The sequence below is a fragment of the Loxodonta africana genome, chromosome 4 (assembly GCF_030014295.1).
Source record: "Loxodonta africana isolate mLoxAfr1 chromosome 4, mLoxAfr1.hap2, whole genome shotgun sequence".
Lineage (NCBI taxonomy): Eukaryota > Metazoa > Chordata > Mammalia > Proboscidea > Elephantidae > Loxodonta > Loxodonta africana.
Window position 1 is genome coordinate 91,349,987 of NC_087345.1, and position 26,052 is coordinate 91,376,038.

General features: G+C 38.3%; 1 protein-coding gene across 4 annotated transcripts in view; it reads right to left on the minus strand.

The window, feature by feature from the left end:
* The window catches only part of DIP2B (disco interacting protein 2 homolog B), a 267,785-nt gene that overhangs the window by 109,817 nt on the left and 131,916 nt on the right, over nucleotides 1–26,052 (minus strand). For all 4 annotated transcript variants that reach the window (XR_010321855.1, XM_064284237.1, XM_064284236.1 and 1 more), the window contains exons 3-5: nucleotides 24,924–25,052; nucleotides 12,290–12,415; nucleotides 351–563 (exon numbers count right to left, since the gene is read on the minus strand). Coding sequence is in view for 3 of the 4 variants with exons in the window: in XM_064284237.1 (XP_064140307.1) it covers nucleotides 351–563; nucleotides 12,290–12,415; nucleotides 24,924–25,052 (468 nt within the window). In the remaining variant the exon portion in view is untranslated. The remainder of the gene's footprint in view (nucleotides 1–350; nucleotides 564–12,289; nucleotides 12,416–24,923; nucleotides 25,053–26,052) is intronic.

Sequence of the window (26,052 nt, forward strand, 5' to 3'; positions counted from 1 at the left end):
AGGAAAATCTGTTATACATTTTAATACCTTTTAATATGCAGAATATTCTTCAATTGGGAAAAACCCACACTAAGACTGGTGTTGTATCTTGCAGCTTGAGTATTGCTTATGGAAATAGCTATGGCTTCAGGTGGGCAAATACTATGCACCAATAATGCAGGTGATATCTATCATTCCTGTAACAAATGTATTGCTGGTGTTTCCTTCTTGGCCTCATTAACTGTCACGTCCTCTCTGATTATATTTTGTAGGCCACTCTGAAAAACCTAATACAAATCATAAACAATTTTCTGGATACTGGGAGCCAAATGAAACATAATTTGGGCTTTGTGGGTAGATCCAGCTCCTACCTATTCGAGTACTGGCAAATACATCAGCTAGAGACCCACTGGTTCCTTTGACCTCTCCATGGGACAGCGTAGAAGATGCGGATGAAGAAGTGGACGATCCCTGAATTGAACGGTTGATCCAGGACTCCGCATTCTGTAAGCTCTGTTGTAAGGCAGCAGAGAGCGCAGCTTGGCGTCTCAGAGAGCCCTCATCCTCAGAGGCCGAAGACGTGTCTGTGTGGAATTAGAAAAAAAGTTGTTCTCGATCCTGCCTAGAACAGAGACCTTTCAGTCCTTGCTCAATGACCACACATTCAATTTTGACACCAGCAAAACATTCGCATTCTTAAGGCAGGGCAATATGCAAGTTTTCTTAAGGGTCTCAAAGAAACCTCTATGCATCAAAGCCTGCAAAAATAAAACAGACTAAATCTACAGGCAATTTTAAGTGGTTTAAAAAGTCTTTTGAGAACATTTAAATGTCATTCATTTTCTGTTCTGAGCCAAATCAGTACCTAAATTCTTCTGGTTTATCTACAGGCAGACCCTGGATTACAAACAAGTTCTGTCCCTAAGTCTGTCTTTAAGTCAAATTTGTACGTAAGTTGGAACAGTTAGCTATGGTTCGTGTCTAACATCAGTCAAACGTGTGTCTGAGTATATAGTTTGTAGTGTACCCCTGTATGCATAAAAAACATTAAAGAAAATTCCAGATACATTAAAACATCTTTAACATAATCATACAGTAATAATATTAGTAACATTTTTGATGCACATCGCTAAGTAGTGCCCATTTATTATTGCAAACCACTGTATGTACCTCAAATTTTTAATATAATAGATTTTACAGGGCTAGTTCATAGCTACTGGTTGTAAGTCAGACTTCATAACTCAGGAACAGCCTGTACTTAATTTCAAGTAATAGTGAGGTGCTTATGTATCTTATATATCTTCCTTATTAAAGAGCCTTGTAATAGGTTGCTACACTGATTTTGACAAGTACTTATTAATTAGTCTCTGCTTAAAAGGAAATGACCACGATAGGGAGATGTAAAAATGTATTTTTGTTAACAACTTATTTGCCAAATAGTGAGCAAGGTGCTGGAGAAGTGAGGTGGAATAAGTCACGGTCCCTAGCCTGGAAGCACTTCTGGTTTCAGTGGAAAAGCCGCTGGTCACCTCACACAGGTAAGCTTTCCAAACATGACAGGAGCGGGCACGGCATCCGTATTTCTTTCCCTAATTCTCAGTCTGAGGGGAATTGTGAGAATTTCACTGATGTCTGTATTTAGCCTGGCTCTAACTTCAGGAAAATAAGGCCTAAATTAGAAAAGCATGTTGGAAAAAAAGAGAAAAGAAAAAAGTTCAACCAAATATAAGATAGTCAAGGGAAGCAAGAGTCAGGAATTTATTCCAGGGCTTTAGGCTTATGAGGCCTCCAAGTTAAAGGGGGCATTTGGTCTGATACAGGACAAACCCTTCTAAATGGTTTTTGGGAGTTATAATTTAAGACGGGTGCGTTGAATTTCATTTGATTTTTTAAAAATTAAATCTTCTGTGGTTAATCCTGCAGAATGGTTTCCTCTAATTCATGTGAAAGTACAAGGCCCCTGGCTTTACTTTGGTTCAAAGAGCCACAAAGGTAATTTCTGGGATGGAAAATGACTAGCATTTGACAATGGAAATTTGAATCGCAAAAGATTAACCTAATCCAAAGCCAAACTCTGCAGGTCCAGAGCAAGAGAGAAAGTTAAAATCATGACTACCTACATCCTTGCTTTCTGCTCTGTACTTCCTCTAATTTATTATTTCATATCAAAGGAGATCTAAGTCCCAAGACTGACTGATTTTTTTTTTTTTTTTTTTAATGTCCAACAAAACCACAATATGTGACAGGAACTACGTTAGGTCCTAGGGTTCTGAGATGTATGGAACTTTATGAAGCAGTAAATGCCCTAAAAGGGCTTACAGTCTAGTACTGGGAACACACAAGTACACACACTACTTTGAAAGGATATAGCAGATGCTAAAAAATGGGGGAAACCAAGGGTTTCGCAGGGGAGGCATCAACCTAAGTCAGATTTTTCTGGAGGAGTTGAGTGTGGTGAATTCATGCTATTTCAACTACTTCCACGTAAATGGAGCCAAGAGTATGAAGAGGTAACCAGCAAGAGATGAGGCTGGAGAGGTCGGCAGAGATAAAGAGACACAGTTCTCTAAAGGAGAAAGTGATTCATAATGCAAAGGGAGGTGCTTAAAGGAAGGTGTAGAGAAAGAAAAGTAACAGCATCTGTAACCCTTTATTTAAGAATAACATTTTGCATAATTTCCAAAAATATTCTAACATTTCAACTGTACCTTAGGAGGCAAAGATTTCTGTCTTTGTAAGGCTGCCAAAAATGGGTTGGTGTGGGGGCCCACAAGACAGGCAAATATGACTCTAAAAATATTTTCAGGGTAACGTATTTCAGGATCCCATGAACCACGCTGGATTTGCAGGCTGCCTTTATTACATTGTTTATTTTAATTTGTGTAAGTCTAAAATCAAAATAACTCAATTTTCAAAAGATAAGAAAACCAGTGATTAGGTTTATGGAAAATTGGCTTCATTATGTTTCTATATTGGATCAATTATATAATTGGGTGTACTGTTTCAATTCAGTTACCTAATGTGACTGCCAGTCTCTCTCAGTGTGTTTAATGACTTACAACCACGGAGCAGCTTAGTATAAAGGAAAGAATACAATTTTGGTGTGTTTCATTTGAATCCTAGGGTCCACCACTTACTAGCTGTATGACTTGTGGATAAAACTACCCATCTGAGAAGGCTCTCTGTGTATTCATTCAACGAATAGTACTAAGCACTACGGTAGGTGGTAGGAATAAAATGGTGAGTAAGAAGACAGAGTTCCTATCCTAGCAGGACTTAAAGGGTCCTACAGGAGCTCAGGGCAGGTGCCAGGAGGTAAGACTTAAGCCAAGACCTGAAAAATAAGCAGGATTAGCTATAAGGGGGCACACAGGCAGGGGGAGAGAAGAGTCAGGTAGAGGCAACAGCATGTGAGAAAGCTTGGAGGTGACAGAAATCAAGGCACAATTGAAGATATGAAAGAAGCTGAGACTAGTTGAAGCACAAGATGCAAAAGTGGTAGTGATGAAAGAGGAGGCTGGACAAGTAGACACAGCTGGGTTGCTCAGGGCCCTTTAAGACATGCTTAGGAAACTTGTCTTTATTCTAGATGCAATGGGCGACCATGAAATGAGATAATTCATAGAAAGCATCCACAATAGTGCCATCACGTATCATTTGGTCAATAAACACTAGCTTCCCTTCTCCTCTCCAGCAGAACAGTTATAAGAGTGTTTCTTTTTGATTTGCAACAGCATCTGAAATTTTCACTAAAAACAATTTAAATGGCTAGTTCTTTCCTATAAACATAAAGGAACAGCTGGCAGAAACTGACCAAAGTCTGGTAGAATAGAAGAGATTATGCCAATCACGCCACCTGAGAATGTTAGCTTAGAGACACAGAACTGTGACTAGGTGAAGCTCAAAGCTGATCACATGTTAAGGTCACACAAAATGTAAACACTGTTCTTGGACTATATCTTTTCACAAATAAAAACAAGCACCCTTAAATATTTACACGTTTATCAGGTAGCATTCTTTTTTAAGCAACTGTCACCCAGGAAAGTGCTTCAGATTTGTAGAAATTTGGGCAAGATTAAATCAGTATTAATGGAAATGAAATTATCATTTTCCTGAAGCCTCTTCCTAAATTCTTGAATACAATGAATGAAATACATCTACATAGCAGAAAAGAATTCTGAAAATAAACCTTACTCTTCAGTTTATAATTTGGTGTGATTTTTAACACAGCATCACTTAATACTTGGTCACCAGAAGCCTAAAATCCATTTATAACCAATTAGGAAACATAAACAACTTGCTTGTTGATTTTGAGAGGAAAAATCCTGAATTTACTAACTGTTCTTAACTGTGGCAGCACTTTCAGTTTTTCGCTATGTGTGGAAATGACTCTCCTCTTCTTCATCTATAATACCTAAAATATTTATTTTAAAAATTTAAACAGCTACCATTTGGCCACTCCACTCTTCCATGTTTACCCACGAGAAATGAAAGCCTATACCCGTACAGAGAGTTGGACATGAATGTTCACGGAAGCTTTATTTGTAATAGCTAAAAACTGGAAACAAACCAAACGGCCACCAACAAATGAACGAATAAACAAATTGCAGTATATCCACACAATGGAATACTACTCAGCAACAAAAAAGCACGAACTACTCATAGGGATGCAAAGTAGATTAGAGGTTACCTGGGGCTGGGGAGTTATTGCTTAATGAGTACAGGTTTCCGTTCAGATTTTTCGGAAATAGTGGCGATGGCTGCCCGACACTGTGACTGTAATTAATGGTACGAAACTGAATACTTTAAAATGGTTAAAATGGCGAATTCCATGTTACATTTAGTAATTTTTTTTTTAAAGTAATGAATTACTGATGGAGCAACACGGATGAATCTCAAAATAATTATGCTGAGTGACAGAAGTCACACACACACAAACACAACTGTACAATTTTATTTATGAAAAATACTAGAAAATGCAAACTAATGTATAGCGACAGAAAACAGATCACTGGTTACCTGGGGATGGGGATGGGGAAAGGCTGGAGGTGGGGATTTTAAAGGAATTATGAGGAAACTTTGAGGTTGATGGATATGTTAGACTGTGGTGATGGGTATATACATATGTCAAAACTTAGCACTGTAAATACATGCTGTTTAACGTATGTTGATATACCTCAATAAAGCCGTTTCATAAAAACTAACTTAGAATGATTTGTGAGGGTGAAAATGGTGCATATGAGTTAGTCTACACAACCTGAGGAATATTGTGCAAGCTGGATAAGATCCTGGAAAGGTAATGCCTTCCACTGGGTTCACACAGCCAATACCCAAAGTAAGCCCAGACCATAGCTTGGAATAGCAGGTAAGTCAAGATTCACTGAAAGAAAGATTTCACCCCAAAAACCACCACAAAATATGCCGCCTCAACTAGGTCAGGAAAAAGAAGTTGACTACAAGTTGGAGCTTCAAAGAACAAATAAAGGAAACCACCACCAGGCCAGCTAGCATAAGATATCCTGGAGCCCATGGAAAGAAATGTGTGTGTGAATGTGTGTGTTTGGGTAGGCAGGGTGGGGTGGGGTGGTATCGGGCAGGAAGGTGGGGGAAGGGGAGTTTAGGATTTTCAAAAGCACTTTCAAGAGAAGCTAAGGAAATTTCTTTGTAGGCAAGGGAACAATTTGAAGTTTAAGAGGGAAAAATCTTCAGAGCCTGAAGAAGGGGTACCCTAGGAATAAAGTTAAGATTAAACAGTTAGTTCTGGAAGCAGGGCCAGTGTGAACCAATACTGGACTACAAATTCTGAGCAGATATTCTAGCACTCAACCCAACCAGGGTGAGCACTGACTCACCCAACAAGGGTTAGGGAGACCTTCAGAGCATCTCAAGAGGTTTTCAGGATCCTGTAACGGTCTTGTCTGTGTTCATGGGGAGCTGGCGTGGGAGTGAAAGACTGGTCTGAGAGCCTAAATGGCAGGAAGTCCATGACCTGTCTATTGACAATCAAACTGGAACGTTTTTGAAAGAAAGGGGCCCTTACTATTAGTAATTATGCCAGGTTTACTGTAATTATGCCAGGTTTACTGTAATTATGCCAAACATGTTGCTATTCTAGGTATTTTCCCATTGTTTATGGAAAAGAGAAAACTTATTAAACTAATATTGTAAATAACATAACAATATTACTGCCTATGTGAAAAATAGATCAAACATGCAGCAATTATTAGAGCTCCAAAATTAACCAGAAAATATGGTCATGGACTTTTAAGGTCAGACTGGTCTGGGTTCAGATCTTAGCTCTGCCACTCATAGCTTTGGGGCAAGCCAGTTCTTAGAGGTTTTAATTCTGCTGTTTGGTTTTCTTCTACTGATTTTCACTCATGGTGGATTATTTCCGCTGGTGTTTTCTACTTTTTAATTCTGCACTCATGTTCAGTGGCTCTTTTTGTGGGAGTCCTAGGTCCCTGGTTGAGTTTCTATCCTTCTAGAGAAGGTTTGTGCCCAGCGTTAACACCAGCCTACGGCCACTTTTCAATGTTAGTTTTTACCAGGCAGTTAGTGAAACTGAAACCCTGTGCCCACTGATGACAAATTTTCTGGGAAGGTCCTTGCCTCCATTATCCCAAGTGCAGGCACAGGGCAAGCTTTCTTGAACATCTTCCTTTGCTAGCAGGTCAACTCCCCTTAGTTCATTCTTCTGCTGAAGATATAAGCCCCTCCAGAGAGCTCGACGGCAGCCTTCATTCATATACAGGCCCAATGTTTTATCTTTTATACCCTGTGGTAATTAAAATTTAGGTCCCTTGTTTACTAACTTCTCCCACACCCAAGGCAGCCAACGTGAGCACCCTTTCACCTCTCTGATTTTCAGTGGTCATTCTATCTCCCTTGTTCCTTTATGTATCTAAAAAGAAACTGATATTATATTTGACCCAGCATTTTTAAAGAGAAGTTTTCTTTCCCTTATGTTTCTAGGGGAGAGTTTTCAGGTTCCTAATTGACCATGCAGTTAGAAACAGAAGTCTGGGCAAATTATTGAGCCTATATAAGCCTGTTTTTCCCATCTGTAAATGGGGTAAAAGATTGTTGAGACAACTAAAAATTGAAAAATATGTGTTAAGCACTTAGCCCTTTGACTGGTACATAGAATGATTTTATGGTACCCAGGAAATTACTTTTATTGGTAAATCCTTAATTTTAAATCAGCTATTGAAATAAATGGATTCAATTTATAGAGTGGGTTCTTATTGTGCTTTGGCTTTAAAAATACTGAATATTTGCTAGTCTCCTAAGTAACTGTGAATCATTACTTATAATCCATACCAATAATGAAAGTATGCTATTAAAACGATCCAAGTTTATTAATTAAGTAGGGCAGGTTTACAGAGGTCCAATTTTCCAACTCCGTTTACTTTGTGGTTTTGAAAAAATTAAAATGGAATATTTGTGGAAAACTCCCCAAATTGGTAATTCAGACAGGTATCCTCTTTTAAGTCTGAATTACTGACATACACGTTTTGGGCTATAAGCCCTCAGAAGGCAATCATCATTCAACTTGTTTGGAATAGTATACATTCCAGCACATGCATACATGAGTATCTATTACCATTAGGTAAGAAGGATTTCCTAACATGATACTTTAGTAGACTGAAAAATACAATCTGAAGACTTGAGTCTGACAATTTCGGTTTGACCTGGGACAAATCACTTAGTGTCTATGAATCTATTTGTTTCCTCTTCTAAAGAAATCTGTCCTGCCTACTTCACGGAGTGCTTATGAGGGACAAATACGGCAACGTCTGTGAAAGTCTTTTGTATGCTATAATTCACTGTAGTTCCATAAAGTATTACCAAATCATGCTAAGAATATAACAATGTCCCAGTCTGTTCACGGGCATTATTTTCATACACAGAAATATATCCGTTGCCATCTCCTACAGGCTCTACAGGTCAGAGTACAACACTGCACAGGGTTTACAAGGCTGTAATCTTTACAGAGGAGCCCTGGTGGCACAGTGGTTAAAGCACTTGTCTCCTAACCAAAAGGCTGGCAGTTCAAGCCCAACAGCCACTCCACAGGAGAAAGATGTGGCAGTCTGCTTCTGTAAAAATTACATCCTGAGAAACCCTGTGGGGCAGTTCTACCCTGTCCTATAGCGTGCTCTGAGTTGGAACCAACTAGATGGCTTAGGGTTTGGTTTTTGGTTAATCTTTACAAAAGCAGAATGCCACATCTTTCTCCCACGGCATGGCTGGTGGGTTCAAACCACCAAAATTTTGGTTAGCAGCTGAGCGCTTAAACACTGTGCCACCGAGACTCCATACAGAAACATAGAGAGGTAAATTTCTTCTTGTCTGCCTTGTGAACTACTATAGCTTCTCTCAAGCAGGGACCTGCGTGAGGTAGACATCTGAATTTAAACTTCATTCTACCTAAGGCTGTCTAAACGGCCCGCTGTGCCTTGGGGTCATTATGTGGTCTATATGGTCATCTATGTCCCCTTAGAATGCAGCATAGGGTAAGTCTGCATGGGTGCAGGAAAAGCTTAGAAGGAAAAAAATATAGGCTGTAGTTTTTTGTCATTGTGTTTATCCGTATGAATGAGTAATATCGTTACACAAAGAATCCCCACAAAGAAAGAGCTGAGGTAATTGCCTCATGACATTAGTCAATGGATTCAGCACATAAAGGGAACTGGATGGCAGGAATTCAAGCAGTCTAAAAGGCTATGCAAAAGGCCACAGGCACTCAAAGAACCACAAGATTGCTACCAACTTGCAGAATTTAAAATTTCCAATCCATGAGACAGAAACTGGTGTACCTACCTATGAGTTGGAATCGACTCGATGGCAACGGGTTTGGTTTTGGTTTACTAATAAGCAAATTTTAGAATGATTGAAATTTTATTATTGAAGAATGATTTATGAACAAAAGACAATTTCCCATGCCAACTATTTATCATATTTTCCAGATTATATGATCCTATAAACGAAGCCAAGGTTTACAACCTATTTAAAGCAGCTCTAAATTTTCATCAATTTGGTAATTCAGACAAATGTGTATTGAGTGCCTCCCAAAGAAGCTGACTAGTGTGCTTCAGCAGCTCCCCCAGAGACCAGGTTCAGACAGGACCACATGTTGGGTGAGAGCCTCGACCCAAACGTGCTCTGTGATATACCTGGGGTGGCATCCCAAATGAGTACACAAAGGAAGATTAGATTAAAATGTACAAAAACTTAGGTTAATTTTGCACAATAAGAATAGCACAACTTTTCTAGAAAGAAAGTCATAACAAGGTCATTTTTATAGCTCTCCAGAACCTAATTATTTAAAAATAGCCTATGTTGTTGTTGGGAGCCACTGAGTTGATTTCGTCTCATAGAGATCCCATGTGTCAGAGCAGAACTGCCCCATTGGGTTTTCTTGGCTGTAATCTTTACAAAGCAGATAGCTAGGTCTTTCTCCTGCAGAGCCACTGTGGGTTTGAAGTGCCAACCTTTTGGTTAGCAACCTAGCACTTAACTGTTGCACTACCAAGGCTCCTCTAAAATAGTCTATAAAAACTGATTGCTGTCAAGTTGATTCCAACTCATAGAGGCCCTAGAAGACAGAGCAGAACTGCCCCATAGGGTTTCCAAGGCTGTGATCTTTATGGAAGCAAACTGCCATATCTCTCTCCCGCAGAACAGTTAATGGGTTCACACTGCTCACTATTTGGTTACTAGCTGAGCACTTAACCACTGTGCCACCAGAGCTCCTTTAAAACATTTACTGTTATGAGCAGTAAATATTGCCAACTCTCCTCGCCCTTCCCATCCCTTGAACACAGCCTCAGCATTCTTGTCAACTTCAGTGTTTCAGGGACTACCATCAATTGACCAGTGTAGACATGCAAGATGAAGGCTCTTAGTACCCCTACGTTAGGCTATAACAGATTCTGTGAGATACTGATACAGGATTAAACTGCAATAGGAATAAGAGACAACCATGTGTATAACTGTTGGTTCTTGGAACCCTGGAGAATAGAATTTGAATCCTAATTTGGGAACAAGAATTTACTAGAAATCCTCACAGCCCCCCCCCACAATGAAAGGTGCTAACAGGAGCCTTATTATATAGTCCTTCCCACATTCACTTACTAAATCAAAACACCAAACTCACTGCCACTGAGTCGATTCCGACTCATAGTGACCTTATACAACACAGTAAAACTGACCCATGGGGTTTCAAAGGAGCAGCTGGTGGATAGGGACTGCTGACCTTTGGTTAGCAGTCGAGCTCTTAACCACTGTGCCACCAGGGCTCCCATTCCCTCAGTAGAGCACAGTATTTGTTCCAGGCATGTGTGCAGTTGCTGAATGAGAGCATCATGTTCTCGCCCTGGGTGAGGGCTGTGTGGAAAATCCCTATGCAGAAGCTCTTCAGTGCTTAGTCATGTTGGTGAGAATCCCTCTTCTATTTGACAACACAGATGTCCTTAATAGTAAATTAGAGTTTCTCAAATGCTGCTGGGAGATGTCCAGAATAGGAGATAAATGGATAGGGAACCTTTTAATTACTCTGCTCTGCTAAATACAGGTCTTAGGAGAGAGGACGGTATTGTTTAATCATGAAGTTATTAAAACACGTAACATGGTCAAGGAGATTAGGTCCTATTTTCAAGGCTGCAGTCAGAGTGCTGTAGTGAATTCCAAGGACGATGATCTCATTCAACAGTGAACAGCCATGATTTGTTTCTAGAGTTGGTAAATTCCCCTCAGGCAGTGACTTTTACGAAAGGGAGTAAAAATGGTTTCCATTCCTTCTGAGTATTCTCAAGATCCTTTGCTGGACTCTCACATTTAACCCGAGGCCATGAGCGCAGGCTATTTCCCCTGAAACTGCATTTCTTTAATCCAGCTATGGAGAAGACTGTTTCTAAGAACCACGTGTCATGTTGTTCCCTACCCTTTGCCATTTACTACAATTGAACCCTCAGCCGCACTGCAGAGGAATCTTTGCCAACAAGGAACAGCTACTAAGCTGAGAGCCCCCTTTGTCCATGAGGACCGACTGGTACTGTACTAATGTGGAAGGGAAATCATCCAAGATTTTGAACGAGTGGGCCTCAAGTATGCACCATTATAGACACAAAATGTCTTATTGTGATGGTCTGCTAGAGGTATCCTGTGTTACGTTTTGAGAAACACTTGAAGCCACAGAGCTATTTCTCTTTCAAACATATTGACATCACAGATGTGAGGGAAAAAAAAAGCACACACAGTTAATAAGCCCACAGCACACCCAAATACTCTGACAAGTTTGCTAAAACCTAGGCGAAAACTATGAATATGAACCTGGATCAGTGAATAGCTCAACAACTTGACAGCTGTGACTAGAAGTCAACCTCAACAATGCAACCTTCCTTGGAATTTCCCCAAAAGACATGGAAAATAGTTTAGAGCAAAATAGTATTGGGAGAAAAATTTTTTTCAAAGGTTTCATTACCAGTAACGTGACAGTAAAGACATTATAATGAGCTTCTGAAATAGATTTAATACGTTTAGTCTCAGAGGATTACATCTAAAAAAATAATTTAAAGAAAATGTTTTTTAAAACTTTTGTAAAGAGTCTGACTAGACAAGAAAACTGAAAGGTGTTCCAATTGCTCCTCAAGTATCAATTTATAATTCTTAAATTTCCTTTAGGAGAAGTAAGGATTCCAAACCTGGTGAATGGGGAAGGAACAAAGATAACTAGTTATCAGGAACTCATCAAATAAAAGTGGATTCTATAAAAATTTTATACATACACATATATACACAAAATACATTATCATGCACACACATTTTTATGTTTTTCAAATCTGTTAACGTTAATGACGCATAAAATGTTGTCACAAATCCATTTATTCCTGACTGCTGCAGAGACAAAGCATCTGATTTAGGAATATAAATGATTTAAGGAATTTAAGACTATGGGTAATATTTTGTATGTCAATAAAAACAGCTATCTGACTACCGCAGGAATTTTTTAGACCCTAAGCTTCTGCCTCTGTTTATTTATACCTATATGAGTTGGGAGTTACATCAAGGAAATGCTGGAGTTCAGAAGGGAAAAAAAAATTTTTTTTAATAGCTTTAATTTCAAGGCCTCCTTATGTGTGTTGCTGATGATGTGACAATCAAAACTGCCACCTTCCGGGTATGCTCCTATACACACCTGCTGATGCAGAGGGATCCAGCCCCTACCTCAGAAAAGAAAATGCAGAACTTATCTCAGGAACATCATGAAAACGTTGATGGAAAGAAAAGGCTCTGATAAACCTACCTGGAGGTGTGCAGGCATCCGCAGGAGACTGGACAAATGTAGACCGCCTTTTGGTTGGCATGGGCAACGCCATTTTCTGTTCTTTATGCTTTGCCAGCGCGGCTTGAACTGCTTCTGTGTGGATATCTGAAAAATTAAACATCTGCATTTATTAGCTCTTGGCTCTTAAAAGTGTTTACCACTGTGGGCTGAAATATCACTGCCTCAACTGTTGAAAACATAAAGGGAGTGATAAGATGATTTCTATTTATGATTTGTTTTAAATCAGTTAAAAATAAAAAATAGAGACAAAAGAACTCACGGACAATTTTACGTAACATATCAGACAAGCTGACAAGAGGTGTGTGTGTTTTCGGGGGGAGAAGTGGCAGGGGGCAGTGAGGAGAGAGTAATAAACTTGACATGCATGCGTGCCCAGAGAGGGAATCCCATCTCTATGTGGAACCAGGGCTGAACGGGAGCCTAGAGGACAGTCACTATTCCTCAAGTAAAGAAGCTGAGGATTTGCTTAACTCTTTGAAAGAGTACTTGGTTGAGACCCCTCAATTCTGCACCACAGGGTTGTTTTAGTCTAGAAAAATGTAAGGGCAGATGTTACTTGTTTGCCATTTTAGCCACAAAAGAATTTAGCTGACTACTTGAATGTCTAATAAAAAGCCAAAAACCAAGCCCGCTGCCATCAAGCTGATTCCAACTCGTGACAACCCCATGTGTTACACAGCAGAACTGCTCCATAGGTTTTTCTTAGCTGTAATCTTTATGGAAGCAGATTGCCAGGCTTTTCATCTGCACAGCCACTGAGTGAGTTCAAACTGCCAGCCTTTTGAGCAAACTGTTTATGCCATCCAGGAACCTACTGAATGTCTGATAGGAATCTCAAAAATTAACACATCCAAACAGAACTCTTGATTCTCCGTCCCATCCTCCAAACACACTCCACATTTCTACAAAATGAGATCATAACCATACACAGTATTTTGTACTCTGCTTTTTCAACTTCTACATAATCCTAATGAAGTACACAACAACTAGTTCACAAAAAAAATTCCCGTTTCTCTAGAAATGGGCCCAATACACCTACAATCCATCCTCTTGAAGACCTGTCTGTGCCATGTAAACAGCTCCCTTATAAGAGCTGATCAATCAGATCCTCTTTCTTGGAAATTTAAGCTGTGAACTAAGAAACTACAGGTCCGAGAGTTGAGTCACCTTAATGACAATGCCCTACAAAGAAGGAACTGGGATCCCCAGGGCTGTCTCTCCCTTTCTAGGGCTTTCTCAGTTGTTCCTTTGCTTCTATGACCTACTCCAGCTACTTAAGGCCAGTTTCTTACAAGCAAAAATACCTTTACTAATACAGCCAGACGTATCTTTTGTGTGTGTGTGCGTGTGTGTGTAAATACAGCTCTACAACATAATTTTAAAGGGCTGCATAATACTTCACTGTATGAATGTGACATTATTTAATCGATCTTTATTATCAGATATTATGCTGTTTGCAAATTTTTGCTACTATTCATATCACCTATTCATAGTAAGAAGAATTTAGTATTTTCACCTTACAGCACATGTCTAATTGTTAATTTTAACAACTGCTAAGGTCAAAGTGTGTACATTTCTTTTTCCATAAATAATGTGTATTCCTAAGAACAAGGATTTTTCTTTTATAAAGTACATTTATCAAAATCTGGAAGTTTAACACTGATACAAACCATTAGTTAACCAACAATTCACGTTTCAATTTAGCAAATTGTCCCAATAATATCCTTTATCGCTTTATCCTCCATTTTCCTGATCCGGGATCTAATAATAGGATCACACATTACATTTTTTTTTTTTACTTTTAGTTGTCATGTCTCTCTATCCTCCTATAACCTGAAACAGATTGTCAGCCTTTGTCTTTCATTACCTTGACATTTTTGAAGAGTAGTATTATGGATTGAACTGTGTCCACCCAAAATATATGTTGAATTCCTGGCCCTTGTGCCGTGGATGTGATCCTGTTTGGAAATAGGGTTGTTTGTTGTTATGTTAATGTGGCCATTACAGGATGGGTCCTAAACCTTATCACTTCTGAGCTTTTAAAAAGAATAAAATGGTTGCAAAGACATACACATGGGAAGACAGATGCCAAGTGAGAATTGTCTATAAACCAAGGAAGGAATCAACATGGCTGAGACCCTGATTTGGACTTTTCACCTCCAGAATGACAAGAAAATAAATTTCTGTCCCTTAAAGCCACCCACTTGTGGTGTTTGTGTTATAGCAGCACTAGGTAACTGAGATTAAGTACAGACTGCTTATTTTGTAGAATGTCCCTTAATTTTGGTTTGTTTGCTATTTCCTCACGATTAGATTCAGGTTACACATTTTGGCAAGAACACTACAGAAGTGATACGTCCTCAGAAAATGTCAGGATGTACCTGTTCCATTACTGGTGGTAATAGCTTTGACTACTTGGATGAGATGCTGTCTGCTAAATTAATCTACTGTGAAGTTACTACCCCTCCCTTTGTAATTAATAAGGAATTTGTGCTGCGGCGGGGGATACTTTTGAGACTATGTAAATATTGTATGCCTCATCACATTTCCACCCATTAGTTTTAGTATCCATTGATGATTCTTGGCTGAATCAATTCTTGCTGTAACAGTTACAAAATTGTGATCTTATAACTCCATCATTCCTCTATATTTATTAGTTAGAATTCTAACATAAAAGGCTCTCCTTTCTCCCCCATTTATTCACATCATCATGGATCTACTAATTCTCATTTTATTTCATAACTATTCTATTATTATCATTATTTATTTTGATGCTCATATTACCCCAGATTTGGCCAAAAGAGCCCCTTTCAAACTGGCTCTTATGTCCTTTTTATACATTCACATCATTGTGTACAGTTCTTTGTCTTCTGGCACAAGATGTTCCAAGCTCATCTGGTACTTTTCTTTTCCCAGTCTTGGAATCATACATTTCTCTCCAAGGAGCCCTGGTTCTTTTAGTGGGGAATGGTATTTAGAACCAAGACCTTGGAACTAAGGTTGCCCATGTTATTGGGGTAACTTTCTTCAAAGCCATTTTGTTCCTTGGATAAAGGAATATAAACATAAATGAATATTTGCACACATATACCTACATTTATTTCCATCTATAACTATATTAAAAACCATGAGTTCACACTGACAACTCCAATACTGCCTCAACACCATAGAATCCATTTTAGTCTTCTACTTTTCCATTTGTAACTTATAATATCCTCAGTATGTTCTACTCATTCAGTCAATTCTATAATACACAGAAGGTAGTTTTAAAATTGTTATCCCATACCACTATGAAAAATAAATCTTCTAACTAGAGTTCAGTGGAAACCCTGGTGGCGCAGTGGTTAGGTTCTACAGCTGCTAACCAGAAGGTCGGCAGTTAGAATCCACCATGTGCTCCTCGGAAGCTCTATGGGGCAGTTCTACTCTGTCCTGTAAGGTCGCTATGAGTTGGAATCGACTCAATGTCATCAGGTTTGGTTTTTGGTTTTGGAGTTCAATATCTGTTTGCAGTTCTTTTTATTCTTTAGACTGAGGATATATAGTTAAAGTACTGTGTTCAAAAGTTACTTGGGTTAATTCTCCCCACCCATCCTCCTTCGGTGTGGTAACAGAATCTTAGGTTATAGTTCGGTTCATTTGTTTGTATTCCATACGTACCTCCTAAGCTCACTGATTAAACATTTACATGGGTCCAAAAGTCAAAACTAGACAAAAAGAGAAACTTAAAGTACTGTCACTGCCCCTAACAATCACTTTTACGCCAATCTCACCCACTTACAATCAGTGCTACTGGTTTATCAATAGGTGTTATTGGTTTATCCTTTCTGTAATTCTTTTTGCAAAAATAAGCAGATACATGTGTATTTTCTCCCTTCCTCTTTCATACACTAAAGATACCATATTATATACACTTTTTTTTTTAACTTAATATATTCTAGAAATCATTCTCAGCTCCTAGTGATTTTCTTCATTCTCGTTTTAATAACTGCACAGTGCTCCACTCTATGGACAGATCACAGTTTATTCAGCCACTATCCTATGTCATTAGGTATTTACAATGTATTACAACTACAAATAATGCTGCAATGAACAACCTCCTACAAACGTATTTTTATATTGTGGGGGTATATCTTCCAAACAAATTCCTACGAGTGAAACTCATACATCAAAAATTAAATACACTTTAAATTTTGTTAAGTCTTGACAAATTCCCTTCCACAAGGTTTTACCATACTGTGTTACTACCAGCCACGAATAAGTGTGCCTGTTTTCCAAGATCCTCACCTTCAGTTTTTTAATCATTATCTAATTTAATAGATGAGAAACAGTATCTCAGTAGAGGTCTAATTTGCGTTTCTCTTATCATTTCAGAAATTAAGCTTCTGTTCAGAAGATTTAAGGGCCATTTTTAGTCTGCCTTTTTTTTTTTAAGTAAGTGAATGTTCATGTCATTTGCCATTTTTCCTTTGGGTTTCTGAGTTTATTTTCCCTGAATTTTTATGATTTCTTCATGTGTAAGGGATATCAGTCCTATCTCTGGTAAACATTGTAAATATTTTCTTTCAGTTTGTCATAATTTGTCTTTTGGCATTGCTTACGATATTTTGCGCCAGGCAATTTTTTTTTTCTTTTTTAATTTTTATGTAGTTTTTTTATTACTTTAGCATCTTGAGTCTTAGTTAGAAAGCCCTCCCACAAGCCTGGGTTATAGAATTCATTGATGTTTTCTTTTAGTACTTAAACAATGTCTTTTTTAATTTAGATCATTTGAAGTTTATGCTTGTATACGATATGAGGTATGGATCTAATTTATATTTTTCCAAATGGCTATCCAGCTGTCCCAGCACCATTTATTAAAATATACATTTTTGTCCCAATAATTTGCAATGGCATCTTTATCATATAATAAATTCCCAGGTGGACTTTGGTCATTCTATTCCAATGGTCTGTCTACCTATTTGTGTGCCAGTACCATGCTGTTTTAATTTTAGAGGTTTTATAATATGTTCTAATACGCAGTAGGTATAGTCACTCCTTGTAGCTTTTCTTTCTTAGTGTTGTCTTAGCTAATCTATATAAAATGTTTGATAGTGTTTTTCTCATGATTAGATTAAATTTATAAACTAATTTAGGGAGACTGGCTATCTTTATGATGTTGAATCACTCTATCTAAAACTAGGGATACCTTTCCATTGATCATGTCTATTTTTGTGTCTTCCAGAAGTGTTTTAAAGTTTCTTCCATATAAGTTTTGTACATTTCTTAAATTTATTCCTATATATTTTATCTTCTTTATTAACTTGTAAATGAGGTTTTTTAACTGCTTATTTTTTTACATATATGAAAGCTATTGATTTCTATGTTAATTTCATAAGCTGCTACCTAAATTATTTTATTAAGCAAATTTTATCACTGATTTTCTTGGATTTTCTATATAAATTATCATACCAACTGCAAATACAGTTTTAATTCTTACAGTTCTAATTTACTTCTCTTGTCTCTTTGAATTGGCTAATATCTCCAGTACAATTTAAATTTAGTACCTTTAGAATTTAAAAAAAAAAAATCATTGCAAATAAATAAGGGGAAAAAACAATTAAAAAAAAAAGGCTTAGGCAATAGACAGGTAGTTTATAGAACAAGCATAAATGGTCAATGAACATATCCCAAAACATCCAATCTCACTGGTAATAAAATAACACTTCTACCAGCAAGGTAAGAGAGTTTCCATTTTCCCACATTTACAAACAATACTGGATCGCTTTTTTTTTTTTCACCTTCCCAAAAAGATAAATGGAAAATGTTATTTTATAGTTTTCAACTCCCGTTCTTGTTTTTATGAAGTGGTTAAGACATGGTACATGGCACTGCCTCCTTTGCCATGAGACCAGAAGAAATGGTTGGTGCCCTGATGCCATTACTGAACGTTTTGATCAAAGAGTCTATAGAAGAACCTTGATCAAAAGAGAGAAAAAGGCAAAAAAAGAATTCCAAATTCTCAATGGAATCCAGACTTTCTGAATCCACTGAGGTTGGATGAACCCCTAAAACTACTGCCCTGAGGTAAACTTTAAACCAAAATTATCCCCTGAACTCTTCTCTGAACCAAAAACTAGTTTATCTTAATTAGTAAGGTATGTCTGCCTTGGGCATTGCGCTCTTTTAAAGAATTATCTATGTGAGATCAAACTGACAACAGCAACTTGAAAGGTTGGATGGAAAGTTTACAGAGCAAAGAGTTTAAGATAATGGTGGTGAAAAATTTAGAAAAGTATAGCGAGTATGGTAGCACAACTTGAAGAATGTAACCAATGTCAGCGAATTGTACATACAGAAATTGTTAAAATACTGTATCTTTGGCTGTGTATACTTTTAACAAAAGAAAAAATTTTAAATACGTATATATATGAACAAGCTTATCTTTAATAGTCAGTAATTTTATATTGTTCTTTTTCCTCTCTAAACTTGTACTTTTGTTCTGCTGAATGTATTCTAACATATTTTTATGCCTGGAAGTTTTAGTGATCACTTATTACACATCTATGCAATAAAAATACATTCATAACTTGAAATTATATTTAATTTTCTGTGATCATAGGCTTTAAAAGTGTTTAAAAATTCTGAACTAAATAATCATTACAATGATTATTAGTACACAATTGATTAAAAGAATACAAAAGCATGTTATAAATTTGATAACTGTTTGTAAATAATTTTATTAGAAAAAAAAAGACATAGTACATGGGTGGCACAGGTACTTTAAGGACCAGGGGCACGGCAGACACCAAGTGCCCTTATATGTTAGGACATCACTTTAGACAGGCAGCTATGGAGAGATTATAAGGCAGATGTGTGGGAGGGTAGAATCATAAGATAGAGAGGTACAGCTCAAGGAATTACCTGTAATCCTACAAGCCATCATGCCATTTTTATTAATTTCTAAGGTACCCACCACTTTAACATTTTTTAATGTGGCACAGGTAACATCAATTAAATTCTCGAATAGTAGGTTTTTACAACACTAATTTTTGCACTACCCTGTGTGCCATGGGGAGAGAGGAATGGAATTTTAATTTTGCATTTCACAATCCCCTGTCTTTACAAATCATGTTTCTTTTGCCTGGAATGTCTACATAGCAAATTGCTATTCATTCTTCAAAATGGCTCACGTATCACCACCTCCCTGAAGCCCATCCTTGATACTCTATTTCTTCCCGAATAGCCTTCATATTTGCAAACCAATAACCAGTTAAAGATACAAATGGTAGAGCAAATCTCATTTACAAATCAATAAATGAGATAAAATATGTAGGAATAATCATACCCTCTTTTCTATGCTTCTGTACCTTGTATACAACATTTTTGGAGAAAGGACCCTGTGTTTTCATCTGTGTATCTCTAGCATCTAACACTGTGCTCAACCCATAGAAAGTCTACAATAAATGCTTACTGAACTGAATTCAATTTACCTTCTGTAGCATGAGGAGTGTATTAACACAGAAACAAAATGATCCTGGTCAGTCAGTGCCAGCCACCTTAGCAATGTCACCAGGTCAGAGGTCAGATTTGGACTGACACAGGGAAGTTCACAGTTAGGGTGGCAGAGGGGGACACTGTTGCATTGAACTCCCAACATTAAAGCAGAAGGATCCATACTTAGAGTAGAAATCATTAAGAACGATAATTGATGTAGTACTTGAAAGACTAAATTAATTTATCTAAGGTTATTACTTTAAAAAAAATTGTTATTTTTGTTTAAAATTAATATACATATTGCAAAAAGATCTAAACATATATAATGCTGAAGTGAAATTTTTCCTAGACCCACTACCTCGTAGAAATAATCCCACCTCAAAAGTCTGGTGTGTATTTCTGTGTCATGTACATACTAACACACACAATTATTGTCATTATTAATATTTACAAAAATAGGATCATATGCTACATAGTGTCTTGCCTTTTTTTAACTTAAAAATATTTTTCTTTTAAGTATCTTCTATATCTGTACAAATAGTTCTATCTCGTTGAAAAAAAAAACCAGCTTTTACAGAATTCCATTGCGTGGACATGCTACGACTTAACTATTATATTACTGTGAACAATACTACAACATTCTATGTGTGTGTGTGTCTGTATATACACCTTTGTGTATATATGTAGGTGTTTACACAAAATTAATTTCTTGGAGTAGAATTTCTGGGTCAAGGAATATGAATATTTAAAGTTTTAAAAACACTGCCAAATTGGCGGGCTATTACTTTTACGATCACTGTACCAACTTACTTTTGGCTCTGAACTAATTTTATGCTGCGTTTTTATTTATTATACTATTTTAGCGTCCCTGAGGCTTACTTTCTGACTCATAGCGACCCGATAGGAGTCGACGCAACGGCACTGGGTTTTTTTTTTGTTTGTTTGAGGCTGACTTAGGTAAAGTCAAGACTGCCATATTTTATTAAATCTATGATGCCATCTTATATAAACATATCCTGATTTCAGATATGTTAAAATGTGGACAGTGCCCTTTTTATATTAGATGAAATATGGTTCTCACTGTCTTGGAAAATAAATTATTGACTGCTTATACTGAGAGAGAAGACTTTCTGAATAACAGAACACTCGATCCAGCAAATCAAAAGTTCACACGTACCACATTCCCACAGTGTCTCGCATGTGACAGCAAACTTGCCACAGCCACGTTACTAAAGCTTTAGAACGGTCCATAACATTGGATAATTAATAATTACAGAGCATGATCTTCCCTGCCACAAGGATTCACAGCATCTGACACAGAACAAGCTAAACCACCCAAGGATTTTCTAACAGGATAACCTATGGCCCGTACACCCATATCAAAAGGAGATGCTCACAGTGACTCTATTAGCAAAGCCTCTTATCTGATAAGAACTGGCAGCTCTCTCAGCTGGGTCTGACTCATTCAGCAGCATACAATTCTTCTTAATCTTTGATAAAGAAATCACGCCCGCAGTTTGTCCCCAGACACAGCTGCCTTTGGACATCTCTGCCAGGAGCACATGGAAGCTGGGTATCATTTCCGGGCACTAATGTTTGAGCTGAATAAGGTTGATACAATACTGCTGCAAAGTCCTTTTTTGTTTTATTTTTGTTGCTTTGTTTAAGGCAGCTAATTTCTTAAGCTATGAGTTGGAATCGACTCAACGGAAGTGGGTTTTTTTGTTTGTTTAATTTCTTAAGAGATTAACACAAAAGGAGTTGCCAAAATGATCCACGATCATATCACTTTCCATCTTGGGCTTTTAACTATGTGTTCTGTACACCTGTGACCATGACACACATGTGCAGAAAGGAACATCATACCTGGATGTGCAGGAAAGCATGGGATTAAGTAAATACTGTATCTGAAATTTCAGATCCCTCTTGGCTAAGCATAAAGAACAGAATCAGGTCAGATAATCTAAACTGAATAAGTATAAACTCTTTACATTGTGTCTAAAACATAAAACACTAAGTCTACTTAGATTTGATTACGATCATTTGAAATGTCCTAGGTTTTAATAAGTCTCTGCCAAACAAGAGAGTTAGGATTTTCCAGTTATGCTTGCTGGCATCAACATTAAACCCTTCCTGCATATCTATCACTTCATTCTTAATGCTTGCAATTTTTACTACACACACCCTACATTCTCAAGCTATTTTTGCCTGAGACATGTAAATGTAACCTTTTCAATGACGCAGTAGCAAAGAAGTGGAAGTTCAGCTCCCCTTAACCTCTGTAATTTATCTGCCCCACCTCTGCAGGTACGGTTGGTTTCTTCCTATTCAGAGAAGCCAGAATTCTCAGAAAGTGTCCATCTCTACATATGTTACACTTTCTTTTCCTATTTAGTTGAGCAATTCCTAATATGCTGAAAAACACAATTATCATTCAAAATCCACGCTTACATGCCTTTTTCATTTCCCCCCTTTGTGACAGCACTGCAGCACTCTCGTGGCTTCCAGTATCTCCAGGTTTCTTAGAGTCACTTCTCTTCCCTGTTTTACTTCCTTCCTGGCCCACTTCTTACTACTACCCTTCAAAAAAAAAAGTCCCAGTGGGCAAATATCCAAAACCCAAATGTTGAACCCTCTTCTGTACCTCTGCACCCAGCCAAGGGTCTCCACAGTCGGCCAACTAGGTTCTAATGCACAGACTACACTCTCTGATATTTAGGGTCATCTGACAAATATGGTATAGGAGACCAGGGCCTGGAGATGGGTTTTAGGAGGTGAAGGTCAGTATTTAATATTAACAAGTGAGCTCACTAATATATGACCAGCTTGGGCATAGGATGTAGAGAATCATTTTTTAATTCCTTACTAATTCTTTTATTACATTCTATAACAAATAAAAAGACAAACGGAGCGGGAACCCTCCTAGAAGGCTAAAGACGAAAGTTGTAAAGGCTAACACACTCCAGTTAGAACTTGCTGCTGCTGACCCAGTTCCCAGCCTGAAAAGTGACTGGGTGCCTAGGACGCCAGGCTTGGGTGCCTGGAGACAAGTAGGAGCTCCTCATATGCTTTTATACTCCAGCCTTACCACTCTCTAATCCATTCTTTAACTAGTAACTACTTTTATTTCTTCCTTCCTCCAACATATCTATTCAGCTCTTACATGTAGCAGACCCTACGCCAGGCTCTAGGTCCCAGTGGTAGAGTGTACAGTCTGCAGTGCCAGACTGAGCTACTAGAACAAGTAAAACTCTGCTCTGGTGAAAACCCTTCCATGGCACCCTAAGGTCCTCCGGATAAAGCATTCAAGGTTCCTCAGGACTTGGTCTATAGGATTGCTATGAGCCAGAATCGACTCAATGGCACACAACAATAATCCTTCCAGTGCATGCAAAAGTTGGGCAATGACTAAGAAAGGCCAAAGAAGAATTAATGCCTTTGAATTATGGTGTTGGTGAAGAACACTGAATATACCCTGAACTGCCAAAAGAATGAACAAATCTATCTTGGAAGTAGTACAGCCAGAATGCTCCTTAGAAGCGAGGATGGCGTGACTTTGTCTCACATATTTTGGACATGTTATCAGGAGGGACCAGTTCCTGGAGAAGGAGATCATGCTTGGTAGAGAGTCAGTGAAAAAGAGGAAGACCCTCAACAAGATGAACTGACACAGTGGCTACAACAATGGGCTCAAGCATAACAATGACTGTAAGGATGGACTGGGCAGTGTTTCGTTCTGTTGTTCATAGGGTCACTATGAGTCGGAACCAGCTCAACAGTACCCAACAGCAAAAAAATCTTTCTAGTCTCATCTCTCACCTCTTTCTGGGCCTGTGCATTCTAAGTTCCATCCATAATGAACTATCTATCTGATCTGGCTAACTCTTGTCTGTCTGCCATGACTCAGTTTAGATGTCCTGTTTTCTGAGAAAGCTTTCTCTGATCACTCGAGACCAAAATTCTGGTGTGGTATGCAGTCTGTATTTTTTTGACTGAACACTTGTTATCCTGTCTTTCCAGTGTGTGAAAATATACAGCCAGTAAATCAGATGACAAAATGGTCAAGGCAGCCCTGCTACCGTGTCCTTTTCCTCATTTCCTCTAAAGCAGTTTCTGAAAGGATGTGATATACATTCTGTTTGTCAAGTCAAGAAAAGGTTACAGTAACCTTGGCTGGTGCAAGGAAGATAAAAATCTGAAGAAACTGAAATAATACCTCAGTTAGTCTTCTGACTAAATTCTGCCACTTCTTAAAACATTAAACGCGCTGCAGAGACCATGCTCCGCTCAATGGTCATGGAAGTCCTCGCTATACCACCCATCCTCTTAAGGGTCTATGATTTGTTTCTCTGCTCAACAGAGTGGTGTATCTGGCACAGGTGGCCCCAGATACAGTATGAGCAGGAGCATGCTCCCAGGGCCAGCCACTGTATCTTGCCTTTTCCCTTCCTGCGGGTACTTTTTGGGTGAAAAGAAATAAAGTTTCAGAGTTTGCTAATTTGAAATTTCATTTTGAGCTTTTGTTCCAGCTCCATCAGTTAAGAGACTGGTTAACCAACAGCTCTGGCAAACACAGAAGGATCTCTCTCCACCAACAGTGCACTGAGCTCTCCCAATACCATCCCACATGACCCTAACCTCTGCTCTCTTACTTATTCACATTGCCTTTTCACTTGTCTGGCTCCCCCTCTAACACTGTTAAATTCATTCAGGGAAGAAACTGTGTTCTTTGCTGGTATGCTCCCCAAAATATTGTCTCTACTACACCTGACATATATCAGGTATTCTGAAAGGTGACTGATGAACGAAAGAACGTAGAGCTGTTGGTGCTTCAAGGGAAAAACCAAACCAAACATTAAAAGTTCTCAGGCTACACAGTTCACACTACCAAACAAAAACCAAATCTGTTGCTGTCGAGTTGATTCCAACTCATAGGGACCCTACAGGACAGGATAGAACTGCCCCATAGGGTGTCCAAGGAGTACCTGGTAGATTCAAACTGACAACTTTTTGGTTAGCAGCTGACGTCTTAACCACTATGCCACCAGGGTTTCTCAAGTTCATACTACAGTCAGTAAAAACTATTCAGCAGGCAATTTTACAAGTTTCTTCTCACCTGATCGATATCGTTCATCCCTGGCTCCCCCAGATCGAGTTCGGTGGTATTTAGAAGGAGCGGAAGTTTGAGCTGCAGACGGAGCAGGTGTCTGGTTTCTATGTTCTTTCTGTACTGCTGAATCAGTTTCTAAAATGGAAAGTTTGAAAGATGGTTAGCCAATCACAATAATAGCTAAAGTTTCCTGAGGGCTTTACAGTATCCTTACAACACTTTGAGGTAGATATTATTACCCCATCTATAGTAAAGCGTTATTGTTGTTGTGTGCCCTCGAGTCGATTTTGACTCACAGTGACCCTACAGGGCAGAGGAGAACTGCCCCATAGGGATTCCAAGGCTGAAAATCTTTACTGAAGCAGGCTGCCATATCTTTCTCCCACAAAGCGGCTGGTGGGTTCAAATCACCAACCTTTAGGTTAACAGTCAAGTGCTTAACCATTGCTGCACCAGGGTTCCTTAGTAAAGGGCTAGAGATCTTTTATAAATATACATAAAAATGATGCAAAGACAACTAGCCTAAAAGATATCATCTTAGAGATGTAATTGTCAAGGGGCAATAGGAGAAAAATAGCAAGAAGATATTTGTAAAATGAAAAAGCCATTCCAGAGAATACAAGAAAGGCGTCCAAAGGTGCATATCACCCCACAATACTGCACAGTGGTACAAAGAGTAGCTTGGGAGCTTTAGTCTCCCCCATAAGCCACTCTGAATAAACAATTTAAACAAAAACAAGTTTCTTGTTATGGAAACACAGCTTCAAGACAAGTCAACTAGCTCCTCCTTCCAACTATATTTCTACCCTAAGCCCTTTTACATAGAAAAATCTGGAGTCACCACTGAACCTGTCCCTTTCTAGTCTCTGGCACGTCCCCATACTCTGCCCTTTGTCCCAACATTTAAAGTCTTAGAGAAAATGAGGAAGGGGGGGGGGGGGAAGCAGGTAAAACAAACAAAAGGAAAATACTTTCCATTCCAATGTTTAACTGCTTTTTTCCCCACTTCAAATAATGTTACTTCCTAACCATTGTTTTTTGAACAGCCTCAGTTCTGCCCAGCAAGGCAGCCTACACAGCAAATTAAGCATCCAATAAAGTAAGATGTCCAGTTGATGCAAAGGGTTACATTCTC